The 15067-nt window shown below is 40.2% G+C and overlaps 2 protein-coding genes across 3 annotated transcripts in view; one reads left to right on the top strand and one right to left on the bottom strand.

Annotated features, from left to right (window-relative positions):
* LOC309692022 (protein PHTF2) overlaps positions 1 to 4243 on the top strand; it is a 55635-nt gene extending 51392 nt beyond the window's left edge. Inside the window, exons 21-22 of the mRNA XM_082510144.1 lie at positions 348 to 2172; positions 2569 to 4243. Coding sequence (XP_082366270.1) covers positions 348 to 368 — 21 coding nt within the window. The 3' untranslated portion in view covers positions 369 to 2172; positions 2569 to 4243. The remainder of the gene's footprint in view (positions 1 to 347; positions 2173 to 2568) is intronic.
* A 610-nt stretch (positions 4244 to 4853) lies between these two features.
* The window catches only part of adipor2 (adiponectin receptor 2), a 28387-nt gene continuing 18173 nt past the window's right edge, over positions 4854 to 15067 (bottom strand). The window contains exons 1-7 of one of the 2 annotated variants that reach the window (XM_082510253.1): positions 13102 to 13299; positions 9537 to 9716; positions 8647 to 8818; positions 7769 to 7955; positions 7500 to 7687; positions 6846 to 7039; positions 4854 to 6761 (exon numbers count right to left, since the gene is read on the bottom strand). In XM_082510253.1, coding sequence (XP_082366379.1) covers positions 6633 to 6761; positions 6846 to 7039; positions 7500 to 7687; positions 7769 to 7955; positions 8647 to 8818; positions 9537 to 9716; positions 13102 to 13119 — 1068 coding nt within the window. In that variant the 5' untranslated portion in view covers positions 13120 to 13299 and the 3' untranslated portion in view covers positions 4854 to 6632. Of the gene's footprint in view, positions 6762 to 6845; positions 7040 to 7499; positions 7688 to 7768; positions 7956 to 8646; positions 8819 to 9536; positions 9717 to 13101; positions 13300 to 15067 lie in introns of those variants that run through there. The other variant, XM_082510252.1, reaches the window with a different exon arrangement.

The following is a 15067-nucleotide window of genomic DNA, read 5'->3' as shown; positions in this document are numbered from 1 at the left end:
TGTATGTTTGCACATTTCAATAAACTGTTCCACCCATTTCCCCAGCAAACTATAAAAAATGAAGACTTTTGCACACTACTGTAAGTTACCGTGGTGATCGAGGCAGATTTAAATAAAATGGATTTACCTGGCTTCATACTATTGGGTACAGTTTCCAGTATTTAGCAGAGATATAAACGAAGTAGACCAAATGTCTAATAAGCTGACACCTAATCTGGCTCCTCCTGCAGCACTGTTGATCTTACCTTTGATACCTTTCCTGCGTTTTGTTGTTAAACTGTAGCTGCTCATTGGCTGAATTCTCCGATTCGAGTGTCTGACGTGTGTTCGTTTGTTCCCGTTCACAGCTGTGGAAGATCAAATCATGACAGTGGACTGAGAAACGGCGTCAACACGTCACTCTCACTGACTGGCTGAACGCTCGTCCGACTGGCCCGACCCACCGAGAGACCGAGCCTCAGCCTCGACATATCAGAGTGCTTTGACCTTCAACGTTTCCACTTTGTGCAATTCACAGACTATTTATTTACCCATTCAGTGTTTATACCTAGGCTTTATTTGAATTCTAGTTTCTTTCATGTTTTTGTGTTTTGTGACACAAAGTTCGGTTTTTACCTGTCAACAAAAGTGTTATGAGTGTTTCCCCTAGGTTACCGCTTTGGAGGGGAGACTTCTCGCTTGTTTGTTTTTTCCTCCCCCCTGCTCTAAAGCAAATCTCCCCTGTCGTTTTAGACGGATCAAGACTTGTTGGGATGCTTTTTGCATTTACACACATGAAGTTGGCTTCAACAGGAGTAACGTTATCTTCACTTCACAAACAAAAACACAGTAGTGTGCTTTTTTTCCCTCTCGCCCCCCCCTGAGTTGTTGGTAGGGGGAACGCTGTGTGAACATAAATTATTATTAAGTGATGGTTGAGGTTCTCAGCTCGATCTGCAGCTTTTCATTTTAACTCATTTGCAGGCAAAAATATTTTATTGTATTTTTTCCCTTTTTTTTTTTTTTTGCTTAAACTGAATGTTATTTATATGTTGAGTTTCAAAACAAAACAGATTTTAAAAAAGCAAACGTTAGTCCAGTGGTTTTATTCAAACAAACTGAGTTCGTCAAACATTTTTTAATTTTATTACAAACAAATACTGAAGGTGTAACATGTTCTTTAAGATAGATAAACGCTCCACACGGACACCTTTAGATCAAGCTGCTAACTGGTTTGGTTAAAAACATTGCTGGTGTCTTGCACCTGTTCACACTCAGGCCACATGCAAATATCTCTTAAAGGAAGTTAACAGTTCCATTCTCCAGGTATTTAAAAGCAAAACAAAACTAGAGAGCAGATGACATTTACCAAAACCAAAAGGGAGAAAAGTGACACGTGTGAACAGAAAGAAGACTGAACATGTCTACAGTTATTCTTCACTATTAGACGGCGTGACCTGAAGCAAGACCTTTCAATTTTTGCTCCAGTTTAATATTATGAGCCCCATCAGTGGTTTCAGGAGCATTTCCAGCAATACGCGAGTAGATGGTAACACTTCCCTCAGAGAGCTGACACAGCATCTACTGTGTCCATGAAATTTGCAGGTAAACTGGTTTCAAACGGCTCGACGGTGTCACCCGTCAGCTTTCTTTGTTCAGAACACACGCAAAGCCACGTGTGCTTTATTTCCCAAAGGGCCACATGAGAAACACTGTCGTGGAGGGCTGCACCAATAAGCTGAACTCAAGTCTGCTCAGTATTTTCTCTCTTTAAGCTGCAACTGATAAGAGTAGATGTTACAATTAGGCAATAAAAATGTGAACTGGGGATAGTAGGCCAACATTTTATTGTTGTTTGATTTCAACATTCCCCAAAACTGAAAATAAGTCTAAAGTTATACAAAGTGCTACTGCTACTTTGCTGGTAGTTTAATGGAGCTTTTCAGTTCTTGTTTCTTGTTCAGTGAGAGAGATCCAGTCGGTTTTGGGCCTAAACAAGTGCATTAAAGTCAGATTCAGTATCTGATATTTATTTTAACACTTTGCCCAGACTGAGCCACCTGGCAGCTGTGTGGTAGCTATGTCACCATCTTCAGTCTCACGCTCCTCTGAAAGTAGAACAAATCATTTTAGTTGCAACATCAACAAAAAATAACTGACAGAAATACCACTTTCAGGTCTGGGTTCATTTCAGTCATTTAATGTTGCGTGTGCTTTTACAGTACGACAGCAGTTGTAGACCCCATCATCTCGAGCCTATCCAAGCATGCGTTGCTGCCCCGTTTTCTAATATGTTTTCCTTCCGTTCTTTTACAGACAAAAATTAGTAACTAGTCTGTCTAGACTATGAGACGACACGTCTCATCCAGGGGCAAAGAGGAAAAGTCAAATCTGTCCACTTTGTTTTTCCAACTGAAGCTCTAGACTTCCTGCAGTGTCCTCAGTCAATCTTATTACGGTTCAGCTAGAGAGGGGCACATTCTCCACCAAACATTGACTCTTATTGTTTACTTTTTTTGGGCGATATCTCACAAAATCGCAACGCTGGTCTTGACTGCTCTCTCCCTGGATGTGTCGATTTGTAAAAAGTCAAGTTCTTGTATTTCTCTTTATGATTAGTCTTGTAATAGCGATTCAAACATACCAAATGACCACACAGCTTTACCTCGGACTTAAGTTCATATTTAGACAATGATAAATAGCCACATCTCATAAAACATAATTTTATTACCACTGTATTTAGTTGCACACACATGAGTAAAAAAAAATTTTAATTATCATGGGCCACCAATGGTCAGATAATGCCCACATCTGCTCTAATGTATCTTCAACCCGCTAACGTGTCGATTAACAACAGCCAGTATCAATTCATCTCTAAGTTGAGGAAAGCTTACCTTGGGCCCCACCACTAGCTGCTTCCTGTGTGGATGCCCTTTAAATACACAGATGACTGGACCGACAAAGAGTTTTGGTAAATCTCAAACTGAAGTTTTAATGTTAAAATGTGAACTGATAACTGCAACTTCTCTGGATACGTCATATAACAGCATAAAAATAGGTTGCCAAAATGTAATGTGTCCAACAGCTCGTTAAGCAGCGCACCTGCATAGCAGATGGTTTCATTATCGACTCCCAGTCCCAGATCAAACAGTTTCAGCTGTCCTAGCATGAAGAAGACAATCCCCAAAAAGCAAAATGTTGGATAAATGAAACGGAAACTCGTACTGGAGATCTCTGCCTCTCCCTTCACTCCACCAGGTCAAATCTCAATTAGAAGTTCATTCAAATAATAAAACTGAACCCTAAATAAAGGCAATCACAATCAACTCAGATATTTTATAAACTGACAGGACTTCACATAAAATGCTGTTGAACGCTCGGAGCTCCTTTAGACGTTGGTGAAGTCTTTCTTGTGTGTGAACAAAGACATGCACTTTAAAAACACGTTCTCAATGGAAGAAAAGTTACTTTGTATCAACAATATTTTTTACATCACTCTGTGTGATACAGTTTGTGTGTGTCTGGTGTTATAGCGAATGCTAGTTCAGCGTGTGTACTGATGATTTGTGTGAATTAAATCCGAAACGGTACGTGAAGTAATGATGCCCACGGAAAAGAAACAAATGGTTGCTTCGGTTCACTGGAACAAGCTTCATTCATAAAAATGCGAGCATAATCATCTTCAGTGTGTTTGAGGAGGAAGACCAAAGTGCTTTTAATTTAACTGTATTTGTTTGTCTCTTCTGGTTAAAGAATGTATTTATAGCGTTCTGGTTTTAAGAATATTTCCTTTTTGTTCTTTCATCATTTATTTGTACAGGATGTTTGTTCCTCACCTCTTTAGAAAAGGCATGCTCGACTGTTTTTGTTTTTTAGCAACGAGACTTTTGAATCACGTATATGAGAGTGAATCTGAGGAAAGGACTGTGTTATGATGCTGTTTTCCAAAAGTCTAAATATTTACTGTTTTTTCTTGTGAACTGGTCTTTCAATAAGATCTGTTTTTATATGAATAATTAAAAAAAATGGATGTTAAATCCTTTATTCTTTTGTTAACTGTTTGTGTTATCCTTTTCCTTCAGTTGTTTAAATATTTATAGTTGCACTTGATCAACTGCTTCTTACAGCAAAAATATCTAATCAAACAGATCAGTCATCTCTGAATGTTTCCAGACTCTTAAAGAAATTACAAGGAAAAAAAACTGCCTAAGAGTTCAGACGGTGTTGAAGAATAAAGGTGCTCATACCAAATATTCACCTTCAAGCTTGTCAATTCCATTTTTGCCTTAATGTTGCCATGTATGTGTGCACATTTCAAGAAATCACAGCACCCATTTCCTATTTTCCTAACAAAATATAGAGAAATGATGGATCCATCAAGACTTTTGCACTTTTATACTTAAAACGCATTTTAAACACACATTAAATTTTAAAAGAAATAAGGAAAATTATCAATAAGAAAAAATTTGCAACTGCAGGTTTTCTGTCTGAGCAAGCTGGATAGCATAGTGGTACGACTACACGCCTCTGGAGACGGTGTCTCAAGTTCAATTCCCACATGCTGGCATCTCTATCCAGTAAGGTGTCAGCAAAGCCTACATCAGGTGATAGGACGTTGTTGAATGCCACTAGACAAGGAACCCCAGAGCAGAGGGTTACATGAGCAGTTACTTTGTATTGACATGTATGGAATCTTTCATACCCAACACCCAAGTGTGGGTAGAAGAAGGATTGTAAATCATCTACAACCTAATATTTTAAAACTTGGAACTCAGCTGCAGCTTAAGTAAAGTGTTAACTAACACAGAAAACAAGGAGATTATGTGATGCAATCTCAGTGTTGTGTATATAATAACACTTCCAAACAAAGTGACTGCTTCAAAAACCTTTTTATTAGAACAATACAGCAGATATAAAGGTCTATTGCAATCAAACACCACCAGAGCGAACTGTGTGCTTCAGACAGTATGCCCTCCCCGAGAGAAATAATTTAATATAAACTAGAGAAAAGAAAAAGAAACAGAAAAAAAATGGAGATGAAAACAAAAAATTCTTCTTGCGATGCAAAGACGATCGATCAACTTTCATTTTACTTGCACACCTAAAAAGTTTACACATCCCCAGAAACACAAGCTCAGAAGTGTTTTATTGTGCAAGTTGTAAGATTTTGGTATAAACTTGAAAGTTCATCTCGTGTTAATTAATCATGAGCCCTTTAAGTCGGAACGTTTGGAGGGAGGAACGTTTTGGCCCTCGCCAAACGAAACAACGAAGCAAACGAAAGAAAAGAAACACGTAAAATTAAAGCTTGAAATGCAATAACAGCAGTGAACAAATGAAAATGCAATCCAAAAAAAAAGAAAAGAAAGAAAGAAAATTGTTTTAATTTTAGTTTTAAATATTTGTGGTCTGTGGACATGAATCTCATCAAGAATCATGTAGGAGGAGCAGAAACTAATGATTCCAGTTTATCTAATTCTGGGGCCGTGTTTACAAAAATATTGTGAAAAGTATCATTTATGCGTTTCAATAAATCATTTAAGGAAATATTAGAAAAAATAAACATATAGTGGTGGAGCAAAAATAAGCTTTAGGTTGAATTCAATCAGAGAAAGAAGATGCTACATATTTAGATAACTCATAAATATATAATCATAGTTTTTGATGTTAAGACGAAATCTGTGTTGCTCGCCGTTTGTAAGGTTTTCACGCCTGTAAGTGACTCCCGTGTCGCCACTGGAGACGGCGTACTATGTTTTGATAGGATTTGGATGTTGTGCCAATAAATTTTCTCTAAAACCTCCCCCACCTCGTGTCCTTACACAAAAAAAAGTTACTTGAAGCGCCTCCCACCGAACACTGGAACAAGTGTAGAATTGACACCTCTCCCCCTCGGCTCTAATTGGTTTACCATCTATCATATTTATTCTTGCAATCATTTTTTGTCATTTTTTAAATATATATTTCTTACAAATCTATAACCCAAAGTTTAGAAATCTTATTTACATGGAAAAGTTGTTATTTTTGTTTGGTTTTTGTTGTTTTTTAAATTTTAAAAGTGACTATTAACCCTTTTGTCCGCATTTGCAAAGCTTCACAATGAGAGAAAGAATCAATTTTGCACTCAATTCTTTTTCCCCCCCCATACTTTCATTTGTTCGCATCCTCTAAAGAGGCAACTTGGAAAACAGCATTCAGCAAAAAAGAAAAAAAAGTAGTAAAAAAAAAACCAAAACAAAAAAAAAATGTTTGGTTTTTTTTCCTTTTTAAAGCATGAATCACGCTTCTGCTGGAAACCAAACCATTAATCCAAGAAGAGAACGTAGGGAGGTTTGAATGTCTGGTATCCTCCCGGACAAAAGGATTACTTCCTGGAAAGAGTCTCAGAAACTGCTTTTATAAAACACGCTGTCACAGAAGTGGTTTTATAGTCAAAGCAAACGGAGCCAGAGGAAATGGGGACAGACAGGCAGACAGAGTTGGATTTAATCGCGTCCTATGAGAAGGACAAGCCACTTCGGTCTTCAGTTTGGGGGTGAAGTGAGTGTGTATGTGTCTGTTCGTGTATATCTGTGGATGTAAGAACCAGTGCCTGACACAGTTTTCACTGTGTCAGTAAATGATGAAAGGGTCAGTGTATGTTTGTATGTGTGTTAGAGATTGCCATCCTCAGTGCAGCCTCCTCCTGCCGTGAAGCGAAACTCCTGTAGGTTGGAGACGCCGTGGAAGTGAACGAAAGCCCCGGCGACCACCAAGATGTGGAACAACTGATGGGAGTGAAACTGCGGAGGGAACAGCAGGACATAAGAATCACGGTGAAGAGTTTCTAATCCAAGCATGTTTCCTTACCGGCGACAGACACTCACCCAGATGTCACACTTGCCGGGGAAGAACCTCTCGGGGATTCGGGCGGCGTACAGACAGGCTCCGGTGATGTAGAGCGTGGCCATGAGGAACAGCCAGCCCATCTGGCCAATGGTGGTCGCCTTGATCAGACCCTCACTGATGACAAAGTGCAGGGTGGGAACCACGCCACTCAGACCAAGGCCCACAAACACGCCTGAACAAAGAATGGACACAAAGTGAATACACGAGTGAGCAGATATAGCAAGGGCCGCTTTAAGAACATCGACTGTCAACCAACTTAAACCTGTAATAACAGATTTTTTGACTCATGGATTATTAGATTAGACAACCAAGCAAGTAACACCAATCTTAATTTTTTTACTGAAAAGATTTTAACCAGTGTTGAGTTTGATCTCTATGGGTAATCCAGCTTCCTTAGCTACAACAGCTGCCATAGACTCCAGCTGCCCCTTATTTTAAATTAAAATGCTTTTATATATTTTTAAATATTTTTACACCAAATCAATCAGGGTTACGTTGAGGCAAAACTTAGTGCCACACCTTAGCAGCGAAATATGCAGTTTATGGACCAAATATGGTGTCCTCTATTGTAAATAACAGGCCTGAAGCCACATGACCACAAACCCAACCCATCCTCACTTATCCCAATCTACCTGCTCTGACTCCTCTGTACTGCGGAGTGGCAAAGAAGTCGCACTGTGATACGGTGATGGCAGCCAGTCCTAGTACACAGACCACTATCAGGTAGATGAAGCAGGGCTGAGGGGAGCAGTAGAAGGAATAATACAACCAGGGGACGAAGGAGCCCATGATCAGGAAGGCGATCCCACTGTAGTCCAACCTGGAGACACAACAACATCGTGAGCTTACTGCTGAAGAAAAGACGTCCCCAATACAGCATGAAGACCGAGACATTTCTTACTTGGAGAAGACTCTGGACACGCCCTCAGAGTGGCAGTAGACTGTGTGGAAGAGCCAGGAGAATGAAAGGCAGAGGATGGCTCCCAGGAAAAACATCCCGATCACCACCTTCTCTTGGACCGGAGCCACAAAAGACATGTTGGGTCTGAACATGTACATCAGGCCCAGACAGAGGAAAAACAAACAGCCTGCAGAGAGATGAGATGACAGGGTAAGATGGATATCAGTGATATTAAAATGAAAAAGTATCAGGACTCACAATTTCTCCACTACAATGACGCCGAGGTGCACACTCTCACACGCCACAAGGTGGCAGCAGAGAGAAGAACAAAACTTGTTTATAGAGGTGTAGAAGGAAGGATAAATAAAGAGTTTTAAAAACCTGGGATCAACTACAACTCTTCCACTCAAGCAGAAAAATAACACACTGGATTTCCTGGACCCATCTACTGACGGCAGTCGCTTGGCTTTCGACACACACGTTTTTATGCAACGTAACGAGTTAGCAGGTTTGCACAAGGTTCTCTGTTACCTAATGAAGTCTGGATAAATATGCAGATTAGCTGAAGAATAAAATAAGGAGTGGAGTAATACATTTCAGAAATACACACAGGAAAAAACAATCCCACTCCTGTTATTTCCAGCCGTTAACCCTAATCCTGTTCTCGTGGTGTGTGTGCATGTGTGCGTGTGTGCGTGTGTGCATGTGTGCTCCAGTACATCTGCCATCTCATCATGCCTCAACATTTTTGCAGAGACAATTTAAGATTAGGATAAAAAGGTTAAAATGAAGAATACAGAAAGTTAAAGATGCACAAAAGTATTGAGTTTTAGAAAACTCTCTCAGTGTGTGCGCGTGTGTGTGTGTGTGTGTCTTACCTAGCAGGTGTGTCCAGATGTTTCCCGTCTCTGTGTGGATTCTAAAGATGCTCTTGAAGCAGGCGCGAAACGAAGGCATGGGAGGCCTGTGGCCGTGAAGCAGGAAGTCGTTGTCCTTCAGCCAATCGGGGAGTACATCGTGAGGAATGACGCGCCACCGACCCTCCCACATCTGATTGGTTAATAAGGGAAAAAGAGGAAACATCTACATCATGATCTGGTATGAATGGAAAACTGCTGCAGTTTACTGGACTGGAGTGCAGATCAGGAGTGTCAAATGACAACTATTATGTAAATAAATATACTGACTCCACCAATTTACATACAGCTATTTTTAGCTACAGGACACTCGTCCAGGCTGTGCTGTTTCAAAAGCACACACTCTAATTCTTATAGTCGCGTGATTATTTTTATTTCGACACAGTGACGCGTCTTTACATCACAGTGTCATAACTGTTTGCATCTGTATGTATCAAGAACCACATCTGAAGAGCTTCCTGCGGCGTAACAGTGCTGGCCTTTTTTAGCTTTATGCTCTTAAACTGCACTAAATTACTGAACTCTTTTTTTTAACTCTCCGTCTTTTGAAACACATTCTGTATAAGCGATAAAAAAAACTAAAAAAAAACTAAGCAAACACAGAACTCTACCGTAGCTGTTTTTATGGGTTTATTGCTGTCGTTTACTATGTGGCTTTATTGAGTGTTGTTATAAAACCTCCTCAGTAAAGCAAACATACCCCAAGGGAGGAGTACCTAATTTAGTGGGCGGTGGAATTAAAAGGTGGAGTGCTCCCCAACAATCTTTTCAGATAAGTTAAGACGAAGGTCTGAAGTGTGTTTGTGAGTGTGGGGGGGTTGGGTTGTTTTTTTTTGTTTTGTTTTTTGCACCTTGTGTACAAACTCCTCCATCCTCTCCATGGCGTGGTGTGCTTGCAGGAGTGGAGTCATTCCCATGAAGCCTTCATCACCGTTCCTCTCATCCTCCTCCTCCTCCTCCGTTTCCTCCTCTTTTCTTCCTCTGTCATCCTCTTCGCTTACCCTTTTCTTGTCGTCGCACTCTGGGACGCTCTGCAAAGAAACACACACACACACACACACACACACACACACACACACACACACTTAGTCGAAGAGGACCAGCTGTTTTCTGACACCTTTACCATGAACCTGCTCTGGCTGCATGCTACCCAGTTCAAACATGTGGGAGCTATCATCGATCTAAGCTTGTGCAATCCTCCTCTCACATGCAAATTACATTCAACATGAGTGACAAGACTCATCATAGATCCTTTCTTAAACCTACTGCTGACCAGTGACTGGAAGAGCACACACTGTACAATGTGATCATACACTGAGGATATTTAAGACCACTTTCATCTGAAGCTAACTGTAGCAAATTAGAGTGTTTGTTTTTTTGTTTTTTTACCAGTGAACAGCTTTTTAATTAAATATTTTAAGTTTCTTATTTTCTAAAAGTTGTAACTTGTTCAAATCTTATATACATGAGTGGCTTCATGTGCAACACTTCAGTCAATGTCAAACTCATAACTGTGTTTAAATGTGCTATGTTTAAAAAAAAAAAAAAAAAAACTATTTTTTTTATATAGCACCTTTTGTGCAAGTATTGCAGTTCAAGGTATATAATTATTAATATATAATAAAATATTGTAGTGGTAAGTAAAAATCCAGATGAATAAACCAGCAATAAAAGCTAATATTAGTTCAAACAAAGTAAATAAAAACAGGGTTTCGACACTTCCAGCTGCTGTCAGACTCAAACAGCTGAAAGCCTCCTTGCAGATTTGTGCCCGTGCAGCTGAGGCGCCGCGCTGATTCATATGCTGTCAGCACGCGAGACAAGTCTACTGAAGCAAGACGATGAAGTGTTTAAAAATAAGCCAAAATGTAAAATAAACTGACCTCCCTTTAATCTACTTCACTATTCAAACCAGGAAACATAACAACTTATTTACATTCATAAATTTACAACTCGAGAATTTAGCTCCATCGTTTTTCTTTTCGTTCTACCTTTAACGCTGTTACTGACAACTCCTCAGACAGTCCGTGCAAAGCTTTTAAACTGTCCCATATCCCAGCATGTGGTGCACAAAAACTATAAGAGAATACGCGCATGTAAAAATACACATTTTATCATCCCTATCTGACTGCATACACAAACAAATCAGATTAACAAAACTGTAAAAGGAAGAAAATTAAAGCTATTGTGTAAAGAAAACAAAGCCATTTTATTATTAAATCGCTGCAGTCCCTGTTTGTCTGAGCTATCATTTATAAATAGAGGCTTAAACAGACAGTGTGAATTCAATCCAACACAATAGCTGTCACCGCTGGGTAGTCTGTGGCAGAATTAATATGGCTAGCGCTTTGTGATAAATACACAGTCATTCATCATTACTGACACGCAAACAAACAGTCGCACACAGTTAAGCGCTCGCCGACACACCGATGATGTGTGCGGTTTCAGGTGGGAAAGCTGATAAGTATTAAGGCCACACATGCATCAAAACACATACACTGATGATTATTGTTATTTTTTTATTCCTCTTAACCCTCCGGCTATCCTGGGCCCTTTTTGTGCCACTTTCATGTTTTAAATGCATGCCATTTCCACTGTGTTCAGTGGAATATAACCAAATTTGCCAAAGGATAGTTTTTTTCTGTCAATTTTAATATTTCAGTGTGAATTTCTTAACAAGCCACAGATTTATTTATGTTTAATAGGAGATGATTAGAAATGGCATCCCTCTTGTTCTTTTTAATACTCCAGAGGAGCAGGAAAAGGCCAAGTGAGGAAATTAGGGGAAAAGTGGCAAGACAGAGAGGGACACGAGAACAAGTGGGTTGCAGAAAGAGGGAGAATGAGAGTCCTGTTTTATATATAATGCATGACTAACCCCGTTTTTAAAGACCCACCAGCAAAATACACTGCAACAGCAAGGTCTCTGCTCGTGCACGTGTGCCTACTGACCATGACATGCCGTTTAGGAACTGAAAGTGAACGTCTCCGAAGTTTATTTTTCCTTGAATCTGTGTGCACACAGTGTTTAACCACACATGAGAACAAATCAGAGGCCGCAAAAATGCAAGGAAGGGACAAAAGCTTCCATCACACTTGAGGGCAATATTTTCATGAATCTGCTGTTTCACCTAACGTTGATTCTCGGTGTACTTATGTGCAAAGGACCTAGTGCACTATGTCAGCAGAGGGTATCTGGGTGACTGCCAAACAATCACGTGTGCCCTCCGGTCTTTGCATCTCTCATGGATAACCTCTCATGTGTGTCCATGCATGCAAGTAATACAGGTGTGGCCTTAACTTCAGGTGCTGCCAGTCTGGTTGTGGATTGTGAGATTCTTGAGTAACTCTGTGTGTGCACACGTGTCTGTGCACAGCAGGAACAACAGCATGTCCTCTAAGGTCAGGATTATGCTCGGTTGCAGATGCACAGACGGACGAGTAGCTGTTCTTGCGATATTATATCCTCGTCGGCTTTTGAGACACGTGTGGTGCTCTTCGCTGATGTAGAAAGTGTATGACACATAAGCAGCACAGCATCTACTGCAGTTATCAATACAACTACTGTCATCTCACGACCAGACTAAAATCCCCGATTAGTTTTGGATGCAAAGCGCACAGTTTATTTATAATTTATCCTAGCAACAAGCTACTCGCCTAACCTGTCTTGCTGTAATTTGAATCCATGTGAATATCAGAATAAAATTATGCTAACATCATGTGAAAACAAGACTGAATCTTGTGACTGAGTTTTATCAACAAAACTTCACCAAACAATCTATATGTACGACAACGCTGAAGCCCTGAAGTAACGCCCGCACATAACACCGTGGGACATAATCTGTTAGTGTGTTTGTCAGAAAAATAGTGATTTAGTACAATTGACCTCATTTTTAACACTTTTTTTTTTTTAAATAAACCAAAATTAGCCTCTTGAAAAATAATCAGAAATGAAAACTGCAAGTTGCAGACCAAGTATGTTAAGACAATAGCAGGTAAAAAGTTCTATGATGTGCATGAGTGGAATAGTATTCAAGTATATGGCCACCAGCTAAAAATAATAGGACATGCACTGTGACAAGTCACAGTCACATACTTGCTTTATAAAACATGCCTTGTTCTCCTAGTCACACCCATTAATACAAGCACTTTTTCTATGCTCTAGTGCTTTCTATCCAACATCCACACATTCACACTTCGATGGATGCATTAGAGAGCAACTTGGGTTACTATCTTGCCCAAGGATATTCTGCATACAGACTGGAGCAGCCAGAGATCAAACCACGAACCTTCCGATTAGTAGACAACCTGCTCTCCTGCTCTGAGCTACAGTATGCTAGCTTAGTAAACTTTTTTCCCCCTACACAAAAGGTTTGATTACAAATAATAAATGACTGAAAAGGCCGTTTCTGTTACCTGGTGTGAAGCTGACATTTTGGAGGCTGTTTTCACACGACCGTAGAGATGTTGTTATTAAAATCTGCAAAAACAGCTGTTAAATCCTGCCAGAGTGCTTTCCTGCTCTGATCGTGAGAAGCGGGTTTAATATGGGTATTCTGTAGCTGGTAGTTAGCAGCTTTCGTCTTTCTCTGCCACGTAAAAGCTGATGAAAGAGGCTGATTGCAAAGAGGAAGCTATGGGTGTCTGCGCATATTCTCAGGAAGAAAAATACAGAGAAACTGAAAATGACCGACTGCCAGTGATGCAGGCACAGAAACTTTTTTTTGCTTTTCTTGTGAAACATCAGTTCATTTGAAATCAGCCACAGTGCTGAGGTTTAGCAGCAGGCGACGCAAATAGCCGAGCTGCCAGCTGCTCAGCTGAAGCTGCTGTAATCAGACCTAAAAACTGAGAGGACAGGAGGAGGTCTGTCACAGCGAAGCAGGACAGTTTTCCTGGAACTCTGGGCTACCCCTCACACACTTGTGCTTACATTCAGAGATAAACACGCCTGTGAAAAAGCCTGAACATGTGACTCAGCTGCATGGTTGTCAACAAGGTATTATGGCAGAGGTTACAGAGTCAGATTTCGCTCTGTATAGGAGAGAGTGCATGTCTACTGATATGATCCCATCTATCCAAAAACCATTCATTCTTATCTCGGTGAGGTCACCATGCACCAGCTCATCGTGTATGAGTAACAACGCAGTCCGGAGGTCAGCGAGGCCCAGATCGTTGCTCGTCTGGCACAGTCACGTGTATTTTGTGTAAACGTGTCACAGTTGGTGTCATGTATAAGCTGAACACTTCTCCTCTCCATTTTTTGGGGGGTGGAAAACAAATTCCCGAAGGACAGTTGGGAGCCTCTTCCCAAACACTGAATTAAAAAGAATTGATAGCATGTTCAACTTGCAGCCCAAAGCTGAAACGGACTTATTCATATGGCTCATTCTTCCTGCCCAACAGTCCAAAACTCAAAGATTAGCCGGAAACAGCAAACACAGTGTTCACATTTGCAAAGCTAAGCCTGGTACATGTGTTTACTGAAAATAGAAATACCACAAATATACATTTAAAAAATTTTTTTTTTTTTATCTCATATTGTAGCAAAATGCATCTGTGTCTGACACACAAGGTAAATAACCTTATCAGTGCAGTGCAGGCACGCTGACTTTCACCAGCTTTGTTAAGTGATGGGATGTTTTAATGCCTTAAGTCAGTGGTTCCCAAACTTTTTTTGCTAGGCCCCCCTTTGTTTTATAAGAAAAATGTTCGCGCCCCACCCCCCTTCTGATGCGTGCATGCAAACACATCCTCCAGCCACACACACCCATATTTCTTTCACACCTCAAACATTTAGTAAACAATTAAGCAAATACAAGTAATCTGCAATAAATTACAGGTAGTAATAAAATACTCTACTAACTCTTTTACGCTACGTCCGCACCTACACGGGCATTTTTGAAAACGCAGCTGTTTCGTCCACACGTAAACGGCGTTTTGAATCACCGAAAACTGAGATTTTTTAAAACTCCTTTTTTCCGTTTACGCGTGGACGAGGAATACAGAGTTGGTCACGCAACGTCAAAGGTATGTGCCTTTTTTCACGTCATGCTGTGCGCCACGTTATTGTTTACATGAGATGAATTGCAGAATGGCAGATAGTCAGATTAACAGTATTTTGTCTCTACCTTCAGTTTTTAAAGGCTTGCAGATACACACGCAGTTACTGTCCCTCCATTTAGAAAGGCAGAGGCGTCACGGTGTGATTATTTTACTGTAGTTGATTTTTTCCTGTGTAATAATATTCAACATTGCTATCAATACATTTTTCAAAAAATGCCTCTCTGTGAAAAATGGGTTTGACAACATAAACAGCTGTGGGATACTGTTTGTCGTGACTTGGAGAGCCCAGCGCTGCTCCCGACACAGGGAAAATCAA

The sequence above is a fragment of the Aulonocara stuartgranti genome (genome assembly GCF_965226115.1).
Source record: "Aulonocara stuartgranti genome assembly, chromosome: 17".
NCBI lineage: Eukaryota > Metazoa > Chordata > Actinopteri > Cichliformes > Cichlidae > Aulonocara > Aulonocara stuartgranti.
The sequence above is the reverse complement of the archived record's forward strand: the minus strand, read 5'-3'. Positions and strand labels throughout refer to the sequence as shown.